We start from the raw sequence: 24,559 nt of genomic DNA on the forward strand, positions 1-24,559 counted from the left end.
CAACACCGCGTCGGCGATTTTCGATTAAAATTGACCGGATGGACTCAATAGGTACAATTGCAAAAGGTTTCTAGTAATATTTTCTCAATTTTATTTTATTTTTTTTATTTTGTCTCTTCTTTTCTATGTTTTTTTTTTCTTAGGATGGCCAGTGAGGGTCACCGGACCCTCGTTGGCAACTAGACGAGGGTTGACGAGCCCTCGCCGACCGCCGGCGAGGTCAGGCAAGGGCATTGCGCCCCTTGACGGATGCCGACGAGGGCCTGGCGACCCTCGATGGCCACTTTCGGGACGAAAAACAAAGACAAGAAAAGAAAAATAAAAAATTCAAAAAAATTAACATATTATGAAAAATTACGCATATCAGTCCCGACCATACCAAGTAGGGTGATTGGCTCTCACATAAGCAATTTTGGATGAAAATTAGTTGGATGGGCTCAATTGGCAAAACGTGAAAATATTTATGACCCAATTGGCAAAATTGAAAGATTTAGGACTGAATATGTTCAGATTTGTAGACAATTTTCCTGAAAAGAAGTTTTTGTTGATATGAAGAAAAGTGATGGTTAGTCATAAATGTGGAAATTGCGGGGATAAGGTACATATTTCCAAGAGATGTGCTGATCGATTATTTGTAAATTGGACCAAATCACATGTTGCGCAACACATCTGTGCAGAAACCAACATTATCTTTTTCTTTTTCTTTTTTTCACACACAAGTTTGACAGCACATTTAAAGTGAAATTTTGAGAGAAAACTTGAGTAATTGCTTAACTCATTTCTGAGCAGATACCCTAAAAGTACATTCGTTTTAAACTCGGCAGCAACAATAATGACGACAACTAATACTTTAAATATATTAATCATCTATGACTTATCAAAGCATCGAATACTGTAAATGACTGCTGCTGCATTAGTTGTCAGAGTCTAGATGTATCCTCAAGCCCCATATTCCTCATTGGTGTTATTTCCCTCGGCTGAATCGCGGACTTTGCCTTATCTGAATTTTCAGAATTTGAAAATTTCTGATGCTCTCAGGATCTTTGGAATCACATGTAACCTGCAAATCAGAGCGAATGATGCAGGGGACGAGACGTCTCCGAGACCCGTGACATCTTTATTCTCTTCGCGTCGCATTTATTTGAAACAATTTCTCCATTTTTTTTTTTTTTTGGGTCCGAAAGACAAAATTTGAACAGTAATTCTTGGAACTCTCTGTGCTGTTTCCTTCTTTTCAAATTTTTTGGTAATGCATATATCTGTCAGTGGCACAAATGTCGAGATTCCTCGTTACATGTGGGGTTGATTATGGAACATTAGTAACATAAATAAATTGAGGTTAGAAGGTGCTTTGGGGGACAAAAAAGAGCCCACTAGTCAACCCATGGACCTCCTCGTGATTCGTTGACCCCAGGCAATCAAGAATTAAGCTGGACGAAGAAGAAGTGGAAAAAAAATAATTCGAAAAGATATTTAAAAATAGTAAAATATTATTAAAAATTGCCACATTAGCGCCGGCCAACCAAAGTTGGTTGGATGGACTGAATTGTTACAAATGCAAAAGGTTTATGATTGAATTGGCCAAAAAAAAAGTATGATTGAATTTGCATAATTATAATAAATTTAAGATTTTTTTGGTCATTTTCCAAAAAATTCGGCGTGGACTCAATTAGTCTCCTTAGAAAATTGAGGCATGCTAATGAAATAGGATTGGAAACATTAGCATGTAATCTCACTAAACCTTTCTTAAACTCTAGCTATCAGATCGAAGAGGAAACCAAAAGTCCTAAACATTTGATACAGCAGCCAATTCAATCATGAACTTTTTAATTTAGCTCAATTAGTCCTAAATCTTTTGAAGACTTGCCAATTTAATCTTTTCAACCAATTTTTGGCCTAAAATTGCTAATATGGCCTCCAAAAATCGTTAACGTGGTACGGTTGGAGTTAACGTGGATGATTTTTGCAATTTTCTTAGAATTTTCCAGATTTTTTTTATTTGCCCTTTTTTTTTCATTCTTCATTTCCCTAGAAGGGCCGATAGAGGTCACTAGTGCCTTGGCGATGGCTAGCTCTGCCGAGAAGATAAACAGTGGAAAAATAAAATAAAGTATTCTAAAAATTAGAATTTTGTAAAAAAATTTTGCAAAAATGGTTCACATCATTGTCAGCCATACCACATAAGATAGGCGACGGCCACATCAACGAGTTATTGTCAAAATTGGCCGGAAGTACTATTTTGGTAAATTATCAAATGGTTTAAAACTATATTGGTCAAACCAAAAAATTTTAAAACTGAATTAAGCATAGTACATAGATTTAGTACATTTTGGACAAATATTACCCATCCGGGATGTACTATTCATCCGCACATCAATCATGATACATGGTCATAGGTTTTTCGGTAATATGTGATTCTGTCACTTTAGGTCTCTGCCTATCCAATTAATAGTAGAATTTCTTCTGAATCAGTAAATCTCGACTTATAAACTCTAACGTGTTGTCATCAACTGTGAAATCCAACCATGGCACTCTCATGCCACCTATTCTCATTAGCCTAAAGTAGACTACGAAGTGGCCCCCTAAATTGATTATATGGTATAATTATTGCTACGATAAAAGACTCGCCCTTTAGAGGTCTCCTAGTCTAGACTGACCTGTATGGCAATTCCTGCTAGTCTCAATATCTTCCTTTAAGATATGCTTGAAGAAAATTATACACACACGAATAGGCAATAGCCCATTTATTGAAACCATAAGCTATTATGGCTCTCATTGTGCGGGAAATTACCGAAAAAAGTCCTAAATTTATTGTACTTGTGCCAATTTAGTCATAAACCTTTTAATCTAGTCAATTTAATCCTAAACATCTTGACAATTTGTTAATGTATTCCATCCGGCCAATTCTGGCAGGAAATTGATGACGTGGACACAAGGTCTTACGTACGGATAACATTGATATGCAAAATTTTTAAATTTTTGATTTTTTTATTATTGCGTCTTTTCCTTTTTATTTTATTTTACCTTTTCTCTTTTTGTTAAGGGCCGGTGGCTGGTCGATGCCTAGCAACCTTTACTGGCCATTGGGTGATGACCTATGAGCCGTTGTCGGCCCCTTGCCAATCCTTAACAAATGGATAAAGAAAAGAAACGATAAATATTATGAAAATTTTTTAAAAATAAAATAAAATTACATGTCAACATCAACTGGGCCATGTAGGATGGCCATCACCCACGTCATCAATTTTCGGCCAAAATTATCCGGATGTACTACATTGACAAATAAATAAAAAGTATTGGCCTAAATTGATTAAATTAAAAGGTTTAAAATTGAATTGGTACGAGTACATAAGTATGGATATGAATTATCACTTATTGAGACTTGGAACGATCAAGCATGGGAAGAATTGCTTCATTTAACTTTAACTCGTGGGTACATGAGGTTCACTTTCTCTCTCATGCCTCGTACACGAATTCTAATTGTTTTGACGATCTGAGCTCGGAAAAGTTTGGAGTCACAGGCGTGAGGACCAGAATTGGTCACTTTGAACATCCTAGAATGTCGGACAAACTTTATCATCAAGATTCGTGGGAAGTGGCTGATATAATATTAAGATAATAAGCCACGCGTTTATCCACACATCTTAAACTTTTAAAACAATCGATCTAGTTAATGATTTAAAACCTCACAAGTCTATGTTACCAAGGATTAAAAAAAAGCAGTAGTTGAGGGAGGTAAAGGATCTGCGGCATTGACTGAATTGGACTCGGTTACAAGCGCCCCATACCAGGTCTTTGCGTTTGTCCCTGCAAGATGTGTGATCCCATCCCTTGACATGAAGAGGACAGATGAATTATAACGTAGGGACCGCAAAACAGCTCCTTCAACTGTTTGGATGGGAAAAAGGAAAAGACAAAAAAAAAAAATGGGCTGTTTGGTTGGAAGAAGAATGTCCTTCAGTAGCTAGTACTCGAGACTGCAATCATAAATTGCTACTCCCTTTTGCTAACTTGATGACCCATCAATCTTCTCGTCTAAACCTAACGCGTAGCCGTTACGAATATCAATGTCATGACGGTTGTCAAAAGCAAACCGCCAGGTAAAACTCACAAGTGAGCGTGTCGCATGTAATCACATTGAATACGTCCACATGTAGCCCAAGCCACGGCAAAGTTAGCTTAGGATCTTTACTCGATGCCATTACCTCTCAACAGTCTGCCATGCACATGGGTGGGTCACAACTAATCCAATTCGTCTCTAATAATGAATGTATAGGACTTGTATATATTCCGCGAACGATTCAAGGAATGTGTAATTTTCAAACGGACTTTCCAAATATACGACATATTCGGAAACAATTTTTGGGACGAAAAATCAAACTTGAACGAATCCCCAATACACGCATGACTTGCAAATGAGACAACATCTGACACCCAAAAGCCCATGTGCGGAACAGAAAATAGGTCAAAACTCCTATTCATCGCCACATCCGAAAAAAACTTTACCGCGATGTTCAAATATGGCAATCGATCTCCTCCGTTTCGTGTCTTTCCCACGTTTAAAGCCATTCGTGCATGGCGAACGGAGATCAAAGAACAAACGCATACACGCGTTGCTAGAGCTGAATCTGGAAGTCGGGCATCAACAGATGAACAAGTCGAGAGTGGCGATGTAGGAAATAAAAAGGCTTGAGAATTACTCTGAGGTTGCATTTTGCATTGCATGTGAGGAGGAGTGCCTTGGACGCGACGTGAAGAGGGTTGGTCAATTTGTCATTTGTTTCGTCTTCTTTTGTTCTGCAATTGCGGTTTTTGGTAATGGGGACTGGCCCAACAGGTAAAGAAAGTCGTCCCGCATCGCGTTATCGGCCATGGACGCTCGGAACAAAGTTGTACGCTTTGACGTTGATGTGAGAGAGAGAGAGAGAGAGCGCATGTTGGGGAGGGGGGGCGTTTCGTAATTCTGGATGGCCCAGTCATCGAGGGCAAAAGCGAGTAATCAATACAGAGTCTCTGGGAGTTGTTCTTCTAGAGAGAAAGATGATGATGATGATGATGATGAGGGAGGAAATCATTTTGTAATCGATTGCTTTATGATTGGGAAAGAATGAGAGAGAGTGGGCTTTTCTTTGCAGACTCTCTCTCTCTCTCCGCTTTAATGACTTTTCTTCTCCCTTCTTCTTTTCTGACAGACAAGAAGCAAAGACAGAGAGAGAGAGAGAGAGAGAGAGAGAGAGAGAGACGGGTGATTGTAATTATTGTGGCTATCATGACTCCATCACCATCTCGAACGCCATGCAATGTCCTGCATGTGTCTCGTAAAATTGGTCGTCGCTTTGCGCTCACCTTTTTCTCGCTTTGAAACCCCCCTTTCTTTCCCCTCTCGTCGAGCGCGTTGCTCCTGCTCGAGCGCGTTGCAGAGAACAGGCTTCGGATCGATTTTTTTCTTTTCTAGAGAGAGAAGAAGAAGAGGGAGTAGGGTGAGGAGGAGGAGGACGAGGAGGAGGAAGAAGAATAATGTGTGAAGAGGAGGAGGTGGGTGGGAGAGACTGAGCAATCACATCATGCGGTGACAAGGGACCTGACACTGCTCCTCCTTCACGAAAGTCGCTGACTGTATTGTCTGCCTCGCATTTAAAGCCCCTCCACTTCTCTCTCTCTTTCTCTCTTCCATTAACGTTTTTTTTTTTTTTCAAACGCATCTCGCCTTTTTGTTTTTCACGTTCATTGTAGGAGATCCTTTCTGAGTCAACTCAAACGACAAAGAAAGAACAGCCCAAAAATAAAAAAAATTGAACTGATTTTTCTTTTGCATGTAGCATGTGTTCGCCGCTTGAAATTTTGGAATGGGGATGCGGATGAAAAGCCATCGTCATCTTGTTCGTGATTGAAAAGGTTCGATCCCACGACATCGGCTCAGCTTAATTCGATTTGTATTTTCCCAATACACCATGTAGTCCGCGCTCGATTTAGCATTTAGGGAAAAGAAAGAAACTTTCGAGCAAACACAAAAGATTTTTAACTCAAAAGGTTCTTCTTGAAAAAGTAAAGATTGCTCGGTAAACTATGATTGAAAAATACATTGAGAAGCAACTTCGCGAGGAAGCCCTTTTTGTGAAAACATATTTTGAAAGTCTTTTGGTGTGACCGATTTAAATTATTATTATTTTTTTGGTAACCAAAAATTATTAATTTTATTCATATGTTCAAAATTGAATAAAACAAAAAAATAGTTACCGCATTTGTTTATATTTAGAAAATGTTAGACATGTTTACAAATTTATAAATAACTCAAGATGTATTGATCATGTGCAATTTTATAATGGATAATACAATAGATATCTCGGTTTGAGGACAATAATACATTTGATAACAATTCCATAAATGTAAATCACTATCATCCACGACAAAATCTCCAACAAGAATCGTTCCAAAATCGCTTTATGCCCTAATTGAAAGTGCAACGATAAATAAAATGGTACCTCCTCCTCTGACCAAAGAGAGAGGTGAGCAAGAGAGAATCGAGCCACTGGACTCTGAGGAGATGCGAGCGCTAGTGGTGATCGATTCTAGGGCGAGCCAATTCCCACCCTAGAGCCGGTAGCTGCCCAACGAACGGCTTTCCACAGATTGGGAACCGTCCACGGGTTCCTGAACCACCCAAGAACCGGCATCCATCACATAAATAGGCTCGGCGATTCTCCATCTTCTCCATCTGCGAAAGCTGAGTGCTGACGCCCATGGAAGGAAAGATTGAAAAAAGTTTCCCATTTCATTTGCCAAAAGCAAGCTTTTCCTCTTCTTTACATCCGCGAGCTACTTCGTCTTCGTCATAATATTCACGTTCCTCACGTTTTGTCGCTTCCTTCGGTTCTCTCTCTTTGACGAGCGAAACCAAAACAGAAATGAAGTAGCCGGAAAGCATCCAAGCCTCTCTCCCAAAAGATATCACCCTCAAAATTGCATCTTTCCTTGAGGAATCAAAACAGTTCATTCTCGATTCATGTCTATTATGGTTGTTGTATCGTCGAACTAATCAAGAGGGAGGTGTCGAGCAAGAGGATGGAGTTGAGGTGAGAGGGCATGAGTCACGCCGCGTGACTGAGAGTCCTGACTGATTAGGATTTGTGAAGAATGGGCAAAATAATTAGGGTTTTCGGGTTTGTAAGAATTTTAAAAAAAAAAAATTAGTCTGGTCCGAGTGGGCGGGCCCACACCTAGAATTGGGAACCGGTCCGATATTCACTAATTTCAATTTTATGCAATCGGGAACCGCTCGGAACCACCCGGTTCGATCGGTTCCCTATTCGAGCAATTCCTTTTGCTCACCCCTAGCAAGAACCGATTTGAGCGAAGAGGCCAAGCGAACTAAGCTAAGAGAGAGGCAAAATTAAGGTTTTATTTTCTTAAAAGGGCTAAACTTAGACTTTTAGTAAGTTTGTTTGGGGAGCAAGAAAGGAAACTAAAGTTTCATTAACTATGAAAGTTGCCTTCCGAAAATGTGCCTACATTGAACTTTGAGCTTCGTCAAGGCTGGCTTTTACTTTAGAGGCCCAAAGTCCCTTAGGAAAGCCAAACCAAATGCACCCATAAACTATCGTATGTAATGAAGCAATCAAATTCTTGTAGACTCGATTTCGACCCCTTTCATCCCACTCCACCAAATCTTAGAATTATCAGCCTGTGTAGCCAGTGGTCAATGATCTTATTAGACCTCGAGTCTGATTTTGAGAACCTTGATTCTCATATCTGTTAATCGGACTCGTGGTGATTGTGTAAATCTTCTATAGCTTATCCTAATAAAGGATTTAATAAAACATCCTTCAATTTTCCTCACATGATGGCACAATCTCGCACAATCTGGCCACACACTGTTCATGCGATGAATAATTAAACGCCCTTCTTTTTCGGCCCGTCCAAATTGTTTGGCCCATCAAGCCTTGAGCCAGGATGGGCTTTGTTGGGCTCGTGGCTCTACAGTGAGGAAGCGCTCGTGTTCTATGAAATGATATGATGGCGACCCTCGTTTTGTTGTCCATGGCCTCGACGTACTTCGCGAGACTTTTGCTCTCTTGCTCCGCGGGCGGAGAAAACCGAGTCAACCGAGTCAACCGAGCGAGACCCTCTTATTGGTTTCGTGTGGGACAATTGGGTATTGGGTAGAACTCCAGAAGGTCATGGAGTCAACCATCTTCCTCCCCCCATAAGAAGCTATCTGGAATTCCACCCATGAGCTAAGAAGCAGTACGAGGTTCTGGTTCTTTTTTATGCCCCCTTTTCGTGATTTGCTGTTCCCCTCCTTTCCCGGTATCCATTTCGTTACGTTGTCTTTGCATGCGTTGATCGAATATTCTGCATGAGGTGGGGGGAATTTTCGAACTGTTCGGGTGATCGATGACGAGACCTGATTATGGAGCGATGTTTTCGTTCATTTCTGTACCGTTTGGTTCGTCTTTGTGATTGGTTTTAGTCTGAGACCTGGCATTGATTTATGCTGGATCTTGATTATCTTGAGTTGTCTCCATTATGTGGGGTCTGGAGTACTGCTGTTAGACTGTGAAGCTGTTGAATTGGGATTGCAGTCTCTGCCATGATCTGTTCAAGCATGATTCTGGTTACCCACTGATTGGAAATCCCTAATTTGTTGAGCTAGTTAAGTGAACTGCGCGGTATAAGGTGCCTTCCAGAAAGTCAATTCAAGAGCTTGACGAGTTCAAAATTGGTTATAGACTGTGACTAGTAAATGTTTTGAGATTTTAATGAGTTCAAAAGTGGTTATAGAACATGACTAGTAAATGTACCTGCGTGATGCTGCTGTACAACACGTGTTTTTATCTAGTCTTTGTTTATAAATTTGCAGTTGATGTTGACAAGAGACTTCCTCCATAAAACCAGAGCTCGTTAATATGCATCGATACAATGGATACACAAGTCAAAATACCTTAACCACATTAGCAGAACATAATCATCTATGTGGAGTACTCTCTCACTCTCACTCTCTCTCTCTGATTTGGGTTGCCAGTAGATTATCGATGAGTGAAAGAGACATTTCAGAGGAGGACATAAAATATGCCAAATGTGGCGCACATCTCTGAAAAATTAACATAATGAGAGCAGTGGAGAGTATGACTACTCTCAGGCAACTTATCAAACAATTCCTCTGCCAACATTTGTGAATTCATAGACATGATAACCATGAGATTGTAGCTAGCATAAAAAAAGAATCAGACAATTCACGACAGAACTATCACCATTAGATGAAGAGAGAGAGAGAGAGAGAGAGAGAGAGAGAGAGAGAGAGAGGGAGAGAGGGAGGGAGGGAGGGAGGGGAGGGAGGGGAGGGAGGGAGGGAGGGAGGGAGGGGAGGGGAGGGAGGGAGGGAGGGAGGGAGGGAGGGAGCATTAACGAATTTACCTTAAATAGATGAAGCGGATTAAAAGAGAAGGAATTATCTCAACGCAAAGCACCGCGTATGATCAGTTTCATTTTGTCCTGTTTGTATACTGAAAATGCATGAGAGACGCATCATATCGATTTGTCATGTAAGATGCCACACTCTAAGTCAACAGTGTTCTTATCACCATAGGAAATACTTCAACATCATTTATTCTTCTTATGTAGACTTCCTTTTATGCAAAACGGTAGTGCTGGCGCCTAATTTTAATCTAACTCAGACAGACAGCCTTACTCTTCATGTCATGATTTTTGAACTATAAACGCTTTTCAACTAAAAGGTAAACACATTCTTGATTGTGTGCCTAATTCATGTATTTACCCGATCTTACACCTTTACATCTAACTTTGACTACTGCATGAACACAGCACTTCGTTTCTTTTGTGTCATATGCAAAATAATGCTTGCTTAAATGGTTTCCCTTTTCGACCAAAAAAATGGTTTCCTTTTGATGTGTATCTGAAATTGCATAACCTGACAAATGACTAGCTCTCATTTGTGCAAAATCACAATGCAGAGACCCTTATTTTTGGGTAGAGATTTATGCCGTTCTTTCATTGCTGTAGCATCTTAACGTCTCTATTTATTTCTATCTAAAATTGTGAATGTTTTAAGACATGTTGGCAAGCCTCTGAATACCTCTAGGAGTCAGTTCTTTCCATGTACCCCATGTAACATGTTGCTGTAATAATTTTCTGTCTAGGAATGAAGGAATGTTCAATGGCAAAATCCTTGGGAAGCAAGGGAAAGAATCTCGCGAGATTAGTTGAAGAAAAGGCTTGTTCAAAGAAGTTTCAGCAAGAGGAAGAACAAAAGCGAATTCCTTATCTTCCAAAAGACTGCCTCACTAACATCCTCATCCGTCTCCCTCACAGTTCCCTCCTCAGGTCGATGCTTGTTTGCAAGTCCTGGAGAAGCATCATAACGAGCCTCAATTTTGTTCATGCCCATCTTCATCGATCTGACACCATCCTGATTTTTCAGTCTTGGATTCGGACACCTCACATTTATTACTCCAGTTTAACAACCCGGCCACCTGAAAGCCCAAACTCTTTCTCAATTGAAGCAAACTATTTGCAATCACAGAACATTCCCATCTTGACTCAGCCTAACATCAATCATTCAGAAAAATCCTATGTCAAGTTTATGGAATTTAGCAATGGGAATTGCGAGGAAAGAGACTACAAGATAAGCTGCTTGGGGATGATAAGAGCGACTTGCGATGGTCTAATCCTGCTAGACAACAGGATGAAGGAAGGTGGGTTAATAGTCTTGAACCCCGTGACCAGAAAGCTCGACCCGCTTCCTTTAGGCACTCTCTATCCTGCGCATAAGGAATCTTATGGTTTCGCCTTGAGCAAGGTCTCTGGGGTATATAACGTGGTGCACTTGTTCAGAGACGAGCTAGATTTTTTCCATTGTGAGATTCTCAGTCTCGGAACAAGAGTGTGGAGGCCGGTATACGGCCCGGAACCTGGGCTATTTGGTTGGCTCGGTCACAGACCAGTTTTCGCGATAGGATCTCTGCACTGGGTTCCTTTGGTTGACCACAGTGATTACATAGTGTCCTTGGAAATGGACAGCGAGAAGTTTCACAAAGTATCACTCCCTACAAGTTGCAGAACATATGACCGCATTCTCGAGATGCACGGTTCCTTGTGCTTCATTGCTCATGAAGAGATGACCCAGATCAACATCTGGATGTTGGAGGGATTGTCAGGGCATGCGTGGAAGCAGACGTGTTCCATCACCATGGGTTGCACATTTGACATGGTCCCGCTATTGAGCTTGAAGATGAGCGGAGACGTCATTTTCGAGCGCGACGAAGATTATTCGCTGTACCGATATCATTTCGAGCTCAAAGAAATGAGGAGGATTGAGGTGCAAGGAAAATGCCCCGTGCCATCGAATACATACTTTACCCATGTCAATAGCTTCATCTCTTGGCGATGCCACGGTGAAGACGCCGGCTTCGCTGTGATGGAGGTCTGATACAGTGCTGCTACTACTTCTAGCAGCATGGGGATTGACGGGTTTTGAGACCCATATGGTAGTTTTCATACCAGAGTCATTGCTGAAGCTGATTTTGTTGTATGTACATGCTTCACCAGGCCTGGTTCGGCCCTCGGACCTCACCCCGTGCGTGCTGTCGCTTTGTGTCTGTCTTTTCGAGTGAACCTGAGTATTGTTGTGAAAATCAAACTACGTTGCTTGAAACATGTCTGAAATTTGTCTAAATTGTGAACCTGAGTTTTGTGAAAAACCATTGATCCCGAGCAGGAGAGAGGGTGGATTCTGGGTTCAAATGTGGAGGGAATGATTTGGATAATCACATCTATGCATGTTGAGAAAATAGGGAAAAAGAAGAATAGAATTTCAAGAGTCACATCTAGTATGTGGCGTTCGGTAGATGTTATACCAATGTGAGCATTTTCCAATTTGGGATAATGACATAAATAGCCCCTGCATTTTGATCCAATGTGCAATATAGTCTCTAAACTTTCAAATCAATATGACTATTGAACTTTAATCCAATGTGTAATGTTGTACTTGAACTTTTAATTTGATCAATATAATTCCTGAATTTTTGGAACATGTTCAACTTATTCCCCGAACTAAAGGAAGATGTTCAACGTAGTTCTTCGATTGATTCAAGTTCGGAGACTAAATTGAACATGTTTCAAAAGTATGGGGACCATAATTGTCAAATTAAAAGTTCAGGAACAACATTGCACATTGGGTTAAAATATGACTATTGAACTTTAATCCAATGTGTAATGTTGTACTTGAACTTTTAATTTGATCAATATGATCCCCGAACTTTTGGAACATGTTCAACTTATTCCCCGAACTATAGGAAGATGTTCAACGTAGTTCTTCGGTTGATTCAAGTTCGGAGACTAAATTGAACATGTTTCAAAAGTATAGGGACCATAATTGTCAAATTAAAAGTTCGAGAACAACATTGCACATTGGGTTAAAATTTAAAGGTCATATTGGTCAAATTAAAGATTCAAGAACCGCATGGCACATTCAATCAAAATTCAGGACCATTTGTGTCATTTTGCCTTCCTATTTAGATGCATGATTCGATTTTGGAACGGTATCAAATAAGCAAGCTCGGATTTGTTCTTTTAAGCAAATTCTTCTTATCCAAACTCAAAAATGAAATAAATTGTTTTAATTCTCAAATAGTTTATTCTTTCCATTTTCAATTAGGGATAAGTATATTTGGAGCCGTAAAACTTGTCATGAAAATATAAAACTTTCAAAAAGTGCAATAAATCATAAAATTTGGCTACAAGTGCAATTGGTTCTTCAACTTTTAACAAGTGCAATCAAGTCTTAAAAATTGTTAAATTAGTCCAATCAAGTCTTTCTATTGATTGCAATTTTTATAAGTTTTAAGACTCAATTACACTTTCGTGATAAATTTTAAGACTTTCGGTGTAGATTGTCCCTTCTAGTTAAGATCTAATTGAGCATTTCACATTTTTTTTTATATATATTTTGAGGGTCCCATGTATATTAAGTGCATCATGTTTTCTTTTTTATTTTTCAAATTTTACTTTTATATAAATTAGTTTTTTTCAAAATGAGAAATATTTAGGGAACTTAATTTCTTTCAACGCTATCGATCAAATTTATGCATTACACATCAAGTAGAATATAGAAAAATTGTAACATACACAATCTTTTGGCACAGTCACATGTTTAGAACTTTCACTTTTATTGCACATGTCACCACTAAAAGTTTTTTTATTGGTTGTCTTTTTATATTCATAGACATATAATTGGATGATCCAATGAAACGAAAAGACAACCCTTTTAAAGATTTTCCAAAATAAGAACACAACTGAATTCCCCAACGTGAAACTTTCAAAGATAAATTTATTAAATAAACCTTTGGGTAACACGATAACGTTTTTCTTTTTAAGAAAGCGGTGATATTCAAACATTTTAGATTGACAAAATTTTGTATATTAATCCATAGAGTGCTTACAACAACATATCAAGATATCTCGTGGTGCATAACTTTGTCACGTCGATGATTTTAGTCTTGCATGCTCTGTGTAAATATTTCACCAACAGTACGGGAAGACCACAAATTCTTTAATATCATAAATAGAGAAACCCGATATATATACTTTGACCAATGAAATTAGAAAAATAAGAAATTCACCCAAAAAAGTGAGTTTTTAAGATAAGAGAGACGAATAATAGATACATTGTTATAAGAATAATGAAGTACGTAAATATGAGTTTATTTTGACAAATCTTCATGGAAAGGAAGTGAAAATGAACAAGTGACTTCATTTGTTAAAATTCTTCCCCTAGATTCTACTCGATTATTACTGTTAGATTTGACCGACGAAAATTTCCCTCTTCAACAAAATTAATTTTTATGGAAGAAAATTTTAATAATGAAAAAGGAAATATAATACCTTTAATATACATAGAAAATCCATAATAAACAAAAGCGAAATATGTGAAATCCTTAATTGTGAAAATTAAATCTCGCGTAACACCACTTTAAATTGTAATTAACTTGTAGTCGAATGATTGAGGATAATTTTGTCTTTGCACAGGCAAAATCTTATCCACAGGCAGTGGCACCATTTCTCGTCTCTCTCGCTCACATTTCCCGCTCCTCTTCGCCATTTCCAGAGCAAATTTCACGAGCAGAGGACACAAAAATGGCGGACAACCCCGTCCGCTTCGGCATCATCGGATGCGCCGCAATCGCGCGGAAGCTGTGCAGGGCCATCGCTCTCGCCCCGAATGCCACCCTCCACGCCCTCGGCAGCCGCTCCATCGAGAAGGCCAAGTCGTTCGCCGCCGCGAACAGGCTCTCCGGCGCCGTCAAGCTCTACGGGAGCTACGGCGATGTCCTGGACGACCCGCTCGTCGACGCCGTCTACCTTCCGCTGCCGACGAGCCTGCACGCGGCCTGGGCGGTCTCGGCCGCGAGGAGGGGAAAGCACGTGCTCCTGGAGAAGCCGACGGCGGTCGACGCGGCGGAGCTCGATCGGATCCTGGAGGCCTGCCAGGCGAGTGGGGTCCAGTTCATGGACGGGACCATGTGGCTGCATCATCCGAGGACGGAGAAAATGATGGAGATTGTGTCTGATCGCGGGCGGTTTGGAGAACTTAAATCGGTGAGTATCGGATGTTTTAGAGACCGACCTTGGTTGGCTTTTTCTGCGCTGTTTCAGAGCTCGTTTCATGTGTATTTCTCAAGAAATCATAGGAAACTCATAATTTGTTCATGGCAAAAAAAAAAAAAAACATGGTTTGTTCATGACTGCAATTTTGTCTTTTGGCCTGTATTATGCTCTTGATTGATATCGAGTAGAGCCAGAGATATTGAGAGATTCTACTAAATTTCGTCTATTTAGTGATAAGAATTGGATTATGTTGAAGCAGTGAATTATCTCACTGCTGCTTAATCATGGAGTGACTTAAAGCTCATGATTGTGAGAACTCACAAACACCATCTCCATCTCCATGGGTATTCCAGATCAACAGCATCTCCATGTTTGCGCCAAGTCGAGAATTTTTCGAGGATAATATTCGAGTAAAGCCTGACCTGGACTCTCTCGGTGCGCTCGGCGATTTGGGCTGGTATTGCATAGGAGCCTTTCTTTGGGCTGCGGGTTTCGAGCTACCGTCTGCTGCATCCGCTCTTCCGGATGTCACCCACAGCTCGGCCGGAGTCATCCTGTCGTGCTCCGCTGTGTTATACTGGGGTTCGGCTCATGAAACGGCCGCAACGTTCCACTGCTCGTTCCTCGCCCACGCGTCCATGGACTTGGCAGTGGTCGGTTCGAATGGATCGCTGCATCTCAAGGACTTCACAATACCAATCGAGGAGGGTTCTGCTTCATTCGAATTCACCCCCGGTGCTAAATTCGTGGACCTCCACATAGGGTGGAGCGCAAAGCCGGAGAAAGTCCTCGTCCCCGCGGAGCTTCCACAAGAGGCCCTGATGATTCGGGAGTTTGCGAGCCTTGTTCAGGGCATTCGCGATTCCGGGCGTTCCCCAGAGAGCAAATGGCCTGAAATCAGCAGAAAGACGCAGCTAGTCCTCGACGCAGTAAACAAGTCCATAGATGGAGGGTGTATGCTTGTTCACTTGTAACCCCTGTCAATGAGGGATTTGCTTTGATTTGTAAGAGTCTCGGTCAGTGTATGTGTAGATAGCAGCTATTTAGTTCTCTATGCGCTAAAACTGGAGTCCTCTTGCTTCATCTTCTGCGAAAATGGCATTTTCATCTGCACCTAATTCCGGGAATTGTTCAGTTCATTTCATCAACAACTTCCGAGGTTGACGACTAGTCCTATTACAAGCCAAAGAGGCCAACTGGTGTAGACTCATAAACCTTCTACCTTCCTAGAAGCACCGGCACTCTTCAGGGCCTAAGTGTTATGTCTGACATGCGACAAACACATGATCAGCACTAGAGGTGGCAAAATAGGTCTAGAATTCATATTTAACCCATGTTTGATGATGGTGGGTTAAAAATAGGTTGACTTAAGTACTTAAGCGCGTCATAAATGAGTTACTTATAAACTAAATGGGTTTTGAATGGGTCATAAATGAGTTAGTTAAAACAAGTATCTCATAAATAAGTTTTGTGAATATTTTTATAAAAAATTCAAATTTTTTAATATTTTAATTATTAATTTTTATATTAATTTTTTTCTTTTCTTTTCTTTTTTCTATTTTCTTTTTTCTCCTGCCTTGGCTGTCGTCTTGCTTTGGCTGCCACTGCCCACCTCTGTCGGCCGCCGGCCGCTGACCACCGCCCTCCGCAGTTGCACATGTTCGGTTGCATTTACGAGCACCGCCTTACGCCATTAATAGTCATAGCAGTTCAGTTATCCATGGAAATCCTATGGTCATCTCCCCACATTTTACTTGTAAGCTTCGAATCTTAGATGGTCGTACCGCTTCCCCTCTTATAATCCCAAAATACCGGCATGTTACATTTAATTGTTTCACGACGTCTGCACCTATACAGAGATTAAGAAAATCCCATTTGGATGCACATAAACCGGTTTGGTGCAGGTTAAGCTTCCTCCCGGGATGCACGTTTTCGATTCCGCAAGGTGTTTGGCCAGGCTTTTGAACGAGTGGGTGGACACTTGTTTATAAGCATTTCTTTACTTGTCCCGTCAAAATCCCAAATATTATTCGAAAGTTCAAAGATAATGGAAAAATTAAAAAGGATTTTGAGTTACATGAATCTGTACGTGAGATGCATGCACGCGCGAAGAAGGCGGGCGGAGGTGGCGGGCGACAGGCAATGGTGGTGGTGGTTGGCGGCGCAGAGGTGATGGGGCGGGCGGTAGTCGACGAGGGGCCATGGCGGTGAGAGGCAGGCAACAATTGGCAGCGGCAAGTGGAGTTGGCAGGCGGCGGGTTATAATAAGAAATTATTTTTATAAAATAATAAATAAGTTTAAAAATTAAAAATAAAAAAATTTCAATTGCATGTTTTAGCAATATCATTTTCGTAATAAATTATAAGAAATAAATATTTCATGATTTGGCTAAATATATAAGTATTTAAGTAAGTCGGGTCGAGTCGAGTATGAGTCGTTAAATTTGTATTGCATTAAAATGGGTTAAAAAAGATTAAATAGGTCAATATGGGTTTGACCATATTCGAGTCGACCCAAACCCAACCGAACCCATCTATTTGACACTTCGAGTCGGCGTTCCAAACACGCCACGATACGCGAGTCTAACATCCCGACATACCATTTCGACACGGGGTCAATTTTAAGCATTTTCAATAAATTATAGGTCAAAATGTAAATTTATCAAATATATATACTTAACTTATATATTCAACCACCGCAAAATTAATATATCTAATCATCCAAAAAAAATTAATCGTGAATCCCTAAAAGAAGAAAAGAAGAAACTCATTACTAATATTTTTAGAAATGCAAGATAATTTATCATGTATTTATAAAGATGTATTTAATATATAACGTGTCTCAATATATCGGAATTATCTCTTTTGTTTTAAAATGATTTTTCGACGTGTCGTGTCGTGTCGGTACCAATGTCAGTGGGTACTGCTTAAGCAAAGAGAAAATACCCTCCCGGCTGCTGTCAGAATAGCAGACATCAAGAACGGCTAAGACAGTTAAGTAACTTCAGGAGAGCTGGTTCAATCTTCCAAACCGAACTAGCTTATGGAAACTAGCTTACTGGGCAATGGAGATTTGCTCCAGCAGAGCTAGTTCAACTTTTCAGGCCAGTTCAACCTTCTAAAATTCCGTCATCGCCCGAGGTTCGGATCAACTATCAACTTGCTAAAAGCGGAAGCGTTTGTCATAGACTAAACCCACCAGACAGTTACAAAGACTCCTTGTGAAAACCTCAGTTTTTCGCACAATTCATTCCCAGATTATGTTCTGCTCCACTTCTTTCTCACCCGCCATTACCTTGCCAACTACCATAACCGCCACTTCACATCCCAAGACCATCAAACCCGGCAAGCCCTTCAATTCAACCCTCAGATCTCTCTGCAGATCAGGCAGACTAGAAGAGGCTGTTCGCTTGATCGAATCTGCGCCGTCGAAATTCGCCGATCCCCAGTCCTATTCCCTCATCCTCCATAGTTGCATCTCCAGCAAATCCTTAGAACATGGCCAGAGACTATATCTACAATTATTACTATGTACGGATAGAGGCAATGGTAGTCTACTGGATGATCAGACCGTGAGAGCCAAGCTCGTTACCCTTTTCTCGGTCTGTGGCCGAGTCGACGAGGCGCGGCGAATTTTCGAAGATGGCCTTGACAATGGACTTGTCTCTGAGTCCATGTGGGTGGCAATGGCTGTTGGGTACTCCAAAAATGGGTGCTCCAAAGAGGCCTTGCTCCTGTACCGTGACATGTTGTGGCAGTGCGTTGTGCCAAGCAAGTTTGCCTTGTCAATGGCCTTAAAGGCAAGTGCAGATTTGACGGATTTATGGGTCGGTAGAGCTGTGCATGCCCAGGTGGTGAAGTCTGGTGAAGACCCAGATCAAGCTGTTTACAATGCTCTTCTGAACTTATATGGAGAGTGCGGGCGTTTGGAGGAAGCATGGAGGGTGTTTGAGAAAATGCCCGAGAAGAATGTAATTTCTTGGAACTCGTTGATTGCTGCTTTCGTTGACCAAAATCAGGTGACTGAAGCATTGGGCACTTTCAGGAGAATGCAGAGAGATAGGATATTGTTCAGTTGGGTCACGTTGACAACAATCTTAGCAGCTTGTGCAGCAGCAACGGCGCTTCATAGCGGGAAGGAAGTACATGCTCAGATTGTGAAATCAAAAGCAAGACCAGACATTTTGGTACTTAATTCGCTCATGGATATGTATTCTAAGTGTGGCGTCACAGATTATTGCAAGAAAGTGTTCGATGGAATGCGGGAAAAGGATTTGACGACTTGGAACACATTGCTGAATAGTTATGCAGTAAATGGATCAATGAATGAAACAGTCAAGCTTTTTGATGCAATGACCAAGTCCGGTATCAGACCTGATGCGGTCACTTTTGTCACTCTATTGTCTGGTTGCAGCCACACCGGGCTTACTGATGAGGGAAGGAGACTCTTTGATCAAATGGAGGATTTTGAGATCTCGCCAACTTCGGAGCATTACGCTTGTTTGGTGGATATGTTAGGAAGAGCCGGAAAAATCGAGGAGGCACTGAAAGTTGCAGAACACATGCCGATGAAGCCAAGCAGCAGCGTCTGGGGGTCTCTTCTCAACTCCTGTCGGCTCCATGGAAATGTGGCTGTTGCAGAGAAGATAGCAAGCCATCTCTTTGAGCTTGAACCGAACAATTCTGGGAACTACGTGATCCTTTCCAACATTTATGCAAATGCAGGAATGTGGGACCATGTTGAAGTGGTCAGAGAGTCAATGGGCAAGAAAGGGATAAAGAAGGAGGCTGGTTGCAGTTGGATACAAATAAAGAACAGAATACACGCTTTCGTAGCTGGAGGGCATGTTGATTTCCAGAACTCTTCGGAATATCGAAACTTATGGAATGATCTGATGGAAGCTATGGAAGAAGCGGGATACGTGCCTGATACTAGAGCGGTTCTTCACAATGTGAATGAAGAAATGAAGACGTCGTGGGTTTGTGGGCATAGCGAGAGGCTGGCGACTGTGTTTGCTCTCATCCACACAGGTGCCGGGACACCAATAAGGATTACAAAGAATCTTCGTGTCTGTGCGGATTGTCATTCTTGGATGAAGTTTGCGTCAAGAGTTACAAGCCGAGTAATTACCTTGAGAGATACGAATCGGTTTCACCATTTCAAAGGAGGTACATGCTCTTGTAAGGATTATTGGTAGTTTAGTAGAAGTAAATTGTTGTATACAGATGAACTTACAAGAGTTCATTGAGCAAGCATACAAAATTGCATTGAAAAAAAAATATATTTGACAAAAAATTTCAATTGAATCCTATGGCCTTAAAGCCTGTGTGATGTTTACACTCTGGATATGTTACAGAATTTTGAAGTCAAAACCATGTGTATGTTAAAAAAGCTAAAACTGGACCAGAAAAGTTTAGTCTAACCAAGTCGACCAAAATAGAAAGAGACATGTCAAATATGAAACCGGCGGCGGAGATTATATCTTCTTGTGCAGATGTTGGTCGTGATTGAATTCTCTCCGACCTCCTCGGGTGGCAAGAAGTCCGGGTCCTCATTGATATCTGCCTCTTCTGGTAGCTCGGTATCCATCCACGACAACCAGTTTACATCACTGTCCAGGTCCTCAGGGAGCTTGTTCTCCCTTTGTAAGCCATTCACCTTCTCAACCAAGGCTAATAGAATTTGATGATTCAAAACTTCATAATCCCTGCAAGCGCACAGTTACCAAATTAGGTAAATTTAACTTAAGACCTTTTGTGCCAGTTCCAAAAGTATTCTTCTATTTACTCACCTGTATGTCAAAATTGCATACAGAAGCTGGGCTAAAGTAACGACTGCAAAGAAAGATCTAAACAAGTTTATGATCCATGCCTGTTCTTCAATACCCATGGTCGTGAATCGAAGAATAAATACTTCGATAACAAAGGTTATGCACAAACCTGCAAAGACACATAGTGTTTGATTTAGTCAAACTGGCATTATTGCTACTTTGCAATTTGCAGTCATAAAATGACTGGAGAAAAGAAACACTCACCGATGTAGAGCCAGGGCCTCACAGTGTATGTTTGCTTGGTGCTGGTGAACATATAGATAATAAAGATCGATAAAGAATACAGGAAGAAAGCCTTTATTATCCGTGACTCGAGAAGCATTGCATTGTGCAAAGCAAATAGCTTGTCAAGGGCCACAAACATTGTCGCTTGCTTCGATTCAAAGGCTTCCTGTAAATATGAAAAGATGTTGCTGGTTTGTAAAGAGCTCATATAATTCTCAAGAATAATGAACCATCTGAATTCAAAATCTGAATTCAAACTCCTAACTCAACAGAAATAAAATTTCTGAGATGAGACAAACCTGAGCTGCCAAGATAGACTTCGAGTTCTCGACCAAGTTGTCGTGGACGCGCTGAAGCTGCTCTTGCCGTTGAAGAAGTTCTTCTTGTTGTCTACTGCTGTATTCAGCCAACTGTTGCAAGGTGCTCCTGTGGTGGTCATAACAAGAAGAACAAAGACTATTTAAGTTTTCATCTTTACACATTAAACATGTTTGTCAATTGTTTGCTGTTTACCTGCTCTCTTCTAGTGCTTCAGACTGAAACTTAGTGAGAAACTGAAGGCCCTTAAGTGCAGTGGACTGTCCATCCAAGAGCTGCTTCTGCTTCTCCAGTGAAATCCCCGCCTTATCCCCAATATCGTCGGCTTTACCTTGCAAATCCTCCATCTTCGAGAACATCCCGTCTCTAACTTTATTTATCTCCTTCTCTATCTCTCCGGCTTCCTTCCTTAGCGAATCTATCTCTCGTCCCAAACTACTGGAAGATTCCAAAATCTTCGCCATGCCATCTTCTATTTGCTCCTTCATTTTTTCTTGCCTTTCCCGTAGCTCTGATTGGGAAGCGGCAATTCCCCTGGATTGCTCATAAATTGCTTCAGAGTGATGCAGAACTTCTTCAATGTGATCTTGCACATTCTTAGATGCCTGAGCCACTTGCTGAGTTCGGGAATCAATAGAGATCAGCGAATCCTGTATCTCGTTGGAACGGTGGAAAAGGGAATCCGATCTATCTTGTATTATTTCTAGCTTGTCTTCTGCGCTCTCTGCAGATTTCTTGAGATCATTCACCAGTCTCTCCGTTTCCTGCTTAAATGCATGTGTCCTGCAAAATTCATGGGAATCGAGTTCTCACTTTATAAAAACACGAAGGAAGGGCAGATAATAATAATAAGAACAGTACAAATACTGAACTGTAATTGGTGGCAGATAGAATTGGTTTCGAGGTAAAATTCGAGATAAACCATGCGTTCGGACTCGTCCAGCTTTTTGCGGCAATCGACCATCGAGGACTTCTCATCGCAACGAGGGAAAGCAGGCCGTCCCGAGTCCCGCTGGAAGCAATCGCTGAGATACCAAGCAAATCTCGAGCGCTTCTCCTCGGCAGCCAGAATCTCCGAGCACCCAGCAAAGAGAGTGCTGTATGCATTACTCCAACACGAATTCGAGTCGGCCAATTTCCTTCTAGCGTTCTCGACTAATTTGGCCCCCCTGGGACTAGTGAGCGTTTCCATGGAGAACTCGGCCACAAAACCGTTGGAATTTTCTCTCGTCGCTTGAAAAGAACCGCCTTCGGAGCGAGCCACCGCCCGGGATGAGGAGAACCAACCACCCCATGAGTGGCAATTCAAGGGGACGAACACCAGAACAAGTAGAAACAGAGGAACAGGACTGTAACCCATTTCAGTTCGTGTTCTCTACGTTTGAAGACGATCTCGAAACACCCCCCTGTAAAAAATCCCGAGAAAGATTCAAACGTCCAGTTCACAAGCATACACGCACATATAAATACTCTTATCGAGTGTATATTGAGACCGGGAAGAGACTTACGGGCTACCGATTAGATTTGACTATCCGTATATTTCAGAGAGGAAACAAACTTAGAGTGCAAGAAACGGAGGCAAACAAAAATAACCTTATCTGGGCGAGACATTAAAGGAAACAAAATCTGTTTCTGATGAAAACAACGCTGAAAGGGACATTCTTTCAAAAAAAAAAGAAAAACACACAAAGAGAAGAGACATCAAAACAGGTTTCTTCGTATGTTTGGTGCTTCTCACCTGTCCACGACAGGACAATAACGGAAACAAAAGGACACTGAGTGTGGAAAACGAAATGGAAAGAAAATGGAAAAAAAGCAAAGAAAATCTTGACGGAGAGTGAAAAAGACGTGGCTGTGTTTTCGAATCCACGAACAACCTGCGAGAATCGAATCCCGGGTCTAGAGAAACGGAAAAGTTGCCAAATTTATACAGGCGGAGTCATTGCACGAACAGGGTAATACGCGACCAAACGGAAGAATTCGCCATTCGAATGATCGGACACGAACAACGACTTACCCAGAGAGAGAGAGAGAGGCGGTGAAGTTACCGGCGGAGACGGAAAGGCGCGAAACAATTTGAGGAAAGGGAGTCATAAGACGGTGCGTTTTCCTGCCAAAAGACGCGAATCCTGTGCTGCGAAGAGGCGCGGGCCGTTGAGGAAACGGCGCCGTTTTTATTTTTTATTTTTTATTTATTTTCTCTCTCTCTTTTTTCCATTTTTTTTCCCGATGAAATCACAGCACGTTCTTGATTGCGTTATTTGTTTGCGGCAATAACTAATTTTGCATGTTGAGAAAGACATGTGATCATGTTGAAAGTATTGGCATCGCAAGAAATGTCGTAATTTAAAATTTTTGTTAATAAAGGAGAGATTGCTCGAGTATATTTTCTTTTGAATCATATGGGGTGTTCGGACTTTTGCCTTTGGTTAATTTCTTAGACGTGCGCAACCCGTCCTATTAAAATTGAATAGGATGAAAATTGGGAAATTTATAAAAAAAAAAAAAGTTATAAATCTATTGTAATTGTATCAATTCGATCCTAAACCTTTTACATTTATGTCAATTCAGCCCATTTCGTCAGCTGGTGTTGACGTGGGAAAATTTTACTAAAATTTTAATTTTATTTATTTATTTTTTTCCTTTTTTTCTTTTCTATCTCATTTTCCCCTTTCCCCCCGTGGTCGATGATGGTCTCCGGAGCTTGCTGGCCACTAGGTGAGGCCATCCTTGTTGTGGCGAAGGCAGCCTCGCCCGCGACAAGGGAGGCCATGCCCGCCTTCTCCACGATCCTTTCGGGGCTGGGCTCCCCTAGATATGGGCGAGCCCGCGGCCGCAATGGCCTCGCTCGGTGGCTAGCAAGCTCCGACAATCCTCGCTAGTGTTGACACCTAAATTTTGATTTTTCTTAAATTATCCATTTTTCATAAATAAAAAAAAAGAGAATTAACTTTAGTTCTCGCCAAAAATAATTTTCATGCATAACATATTTAATTTTTCTCAAACATTGCATTAACATTTATCCGGATCGACGGCAGAAAAATAGAGCTTAATTGACAAGCGGTGGACCCGAGCTTCCATGCAATTTTTAGCAATAATTGGAGGAAATCCTCGAAATTTACAATGCCATTAGGGGGTTACTTTCATTGTTGGTATATAGCCACAAAAAAAAAATTTTTTTGAGAGGACGAAAAGAAATATTGCACAGACATAGTTCACCCTATTATTTGAGCAATATATCTTTTATGAAAGCATGGCACGTTCTTCTTGAGGGCATATGGACTTGCAATACACAAAAAAATAAAATAAAGAAAAGAGATATCTTCACGTGTCCATGGGCTTGAGCAGAAGGGAAAAAAGCCACAAAAGGAAATAAAATCTTCTTTCTTTCTCATTAACCTAGACTCTGTCGCTTATAAAAGAGACCCATGAGCGATTGAAGAGGGGTCGGCAATATTCTTAAAAAAAAAAAAAAGGGAGAGCAAACACGAGAGTAGGGGAGAGGTGTCTCTTTGGTGGTTTTCATCCTCGCTCAAAGGGTTTCATCCACGGAGTTCACGGCT

The 24,559-nt window shown here is 41.1% G+C and overlaps 5 protein-coding genes across 9 annotated transcripts in view; 3 read left to right on the plus strand and 2 right to left on the minus strand.

The window, feature by feature from the left end:
- The window catches only part of LOC115734240 (transcription repressor KAN1), a 25,745-nt gene extending 16,747 nt beyond the window's left edge, over positions 1–8,998 (minus strand). Inside the window, exon 1 of one of the 2 annotated variants that reach the window (XM_048274543.1) lies at positions 8,983–8,998. The gene's annotated coding sequence lies outside the window, so the exon portion shown is untranslated. Of the gene's footprint in view, positions 1–5,137; positions 5,173–8,982 lie in introns of those variants that run through there. The other variant, XM_048274542.1, reaches the window with a different exon arrangement.
- LOC115734362 (F-box/LRR-repeat/kelch-repeat protein At1g09650-like) lies at positions 8,051–11,628 on the plus strand. Of its 3 annotated transcripts, none has more exons than XM_030665144.2 (2): positions 8,051–8,307; positions 10,158–11,628. In XM_030665144.2, exons 1-2 carry the CDS (start codon positions 8,268–8,270, stop codon positions 11,444–11,446), a joined length of 1,329 nt encoding a protein of 442 aa, XP_030521004.1. In that variant the 5' UTR covers positions 8,051–8,267; the 3' UTR covers positions 11,447–11,628. The 3 variants fall into 3 exon arrangements, with proteins under 3 accessions (XP_030521004.1, XP_030521169.1, XP_030521088.1); XM_030665309.2 differs by having other exon boundaries at positions 8,052–8,257; XM_030665228.2 differs by having other exon boundaries at positions 8,052–8,251.
- A 2,454-nt stretch (positions 11,629–14,082) lies between these two features.
- On the plus strand, positions 14,083–15,750 carry LOC115734969 (uncharacterized oxidoreductase At4g09670-like). The gene is made up of 2 exons (XM_030666047.2): positions 14,083–14,613; positions 14,976–15,750. The coding sequence occupies exons 1-2, from the start codon at positions 14,152–14,154 to the stop codon at positions 15,594–15,596; spliced, it is 1,083 nt and encodes a 360-aa protein (XP_030521907.1). The 5' UTR covers positions 14,083–14,151; the 3' UTR covers positions 15,597–15,750.
- Positions 15,751–17,658: 1,908 nt separating this feature from the next.
- On the plus strand, positions 17,659–21,102 carry LOC115732132 (pentatricopeptide repeat-containing protein At3g14330). 2 transcript variants are annotated; one of them, XM_048275105.1, is made up of 2 exons: positions 17,659–19,791; positions 20,972–21,102. In XM_048275105.1, the coding sequence occupies exons 1-2, from the start codon at positions 17,883–17,885 to the stop codon at positions 20,992–20,994; spliced, it is 1,932 nt and encodes a 643-aa protein (XP_048131062.1). In that variant the 5' UTR covers positions 17,659–17,882; the 3' UTR covers positions 20,995–21,102. The 2 variants fall into 2 exon arrangements, with proteins under 2 accessions (XP_048131062.1, XP_030518934.1); XM_030663074.2 differs by lacking the exon at positions 20,972–21,102 and having other exon boundaries at positions 17,659–19,981.
- On the minus strand, positions 20,039–22,626 carry LOC115732979 (protein GAMETE EXPRESSED 1). The gene is made up of 6 exons (XM_030663929.2): positions 21,869–22,626; positions 21,192–21,779; positions 20,978–21,104; positions 20,658–20,844; positions 20,415–20,562; positions 20,039–20,330 (listed from the first exon to the last, which is right to left on the minus strand). Exons 1-6 carry the CDS (start codon positions 22,354–22,356, stop codon positions 20,075–20,077), a joined length of 1,794 nt encoding a protein of 597 aa, XP_030519789.1. The 5' UTR covers positions 22,357–22,626; the 3' UTR covers positions 20,039–20,074.
- Positions 22,627–24,559: the final 1,933 nt, after the last annotated feature.

Source organism: Rhodamnia argentea, chromosome 2, assembly GCF_020921035.1.
Source record: "Rhodamnia argentea isolate NSW1041297 chromosome 2, ASM2092103v1, whole genome shotgun sequence".
Classification (NCBI taxonomy): domain Eukaryota; kingdom Viridiplantae; phylum Streptophyta; class Magnoliopsida; order Myrtales; family Myrtaceae; genus Rhodamnia; species Rhodamnia argentea.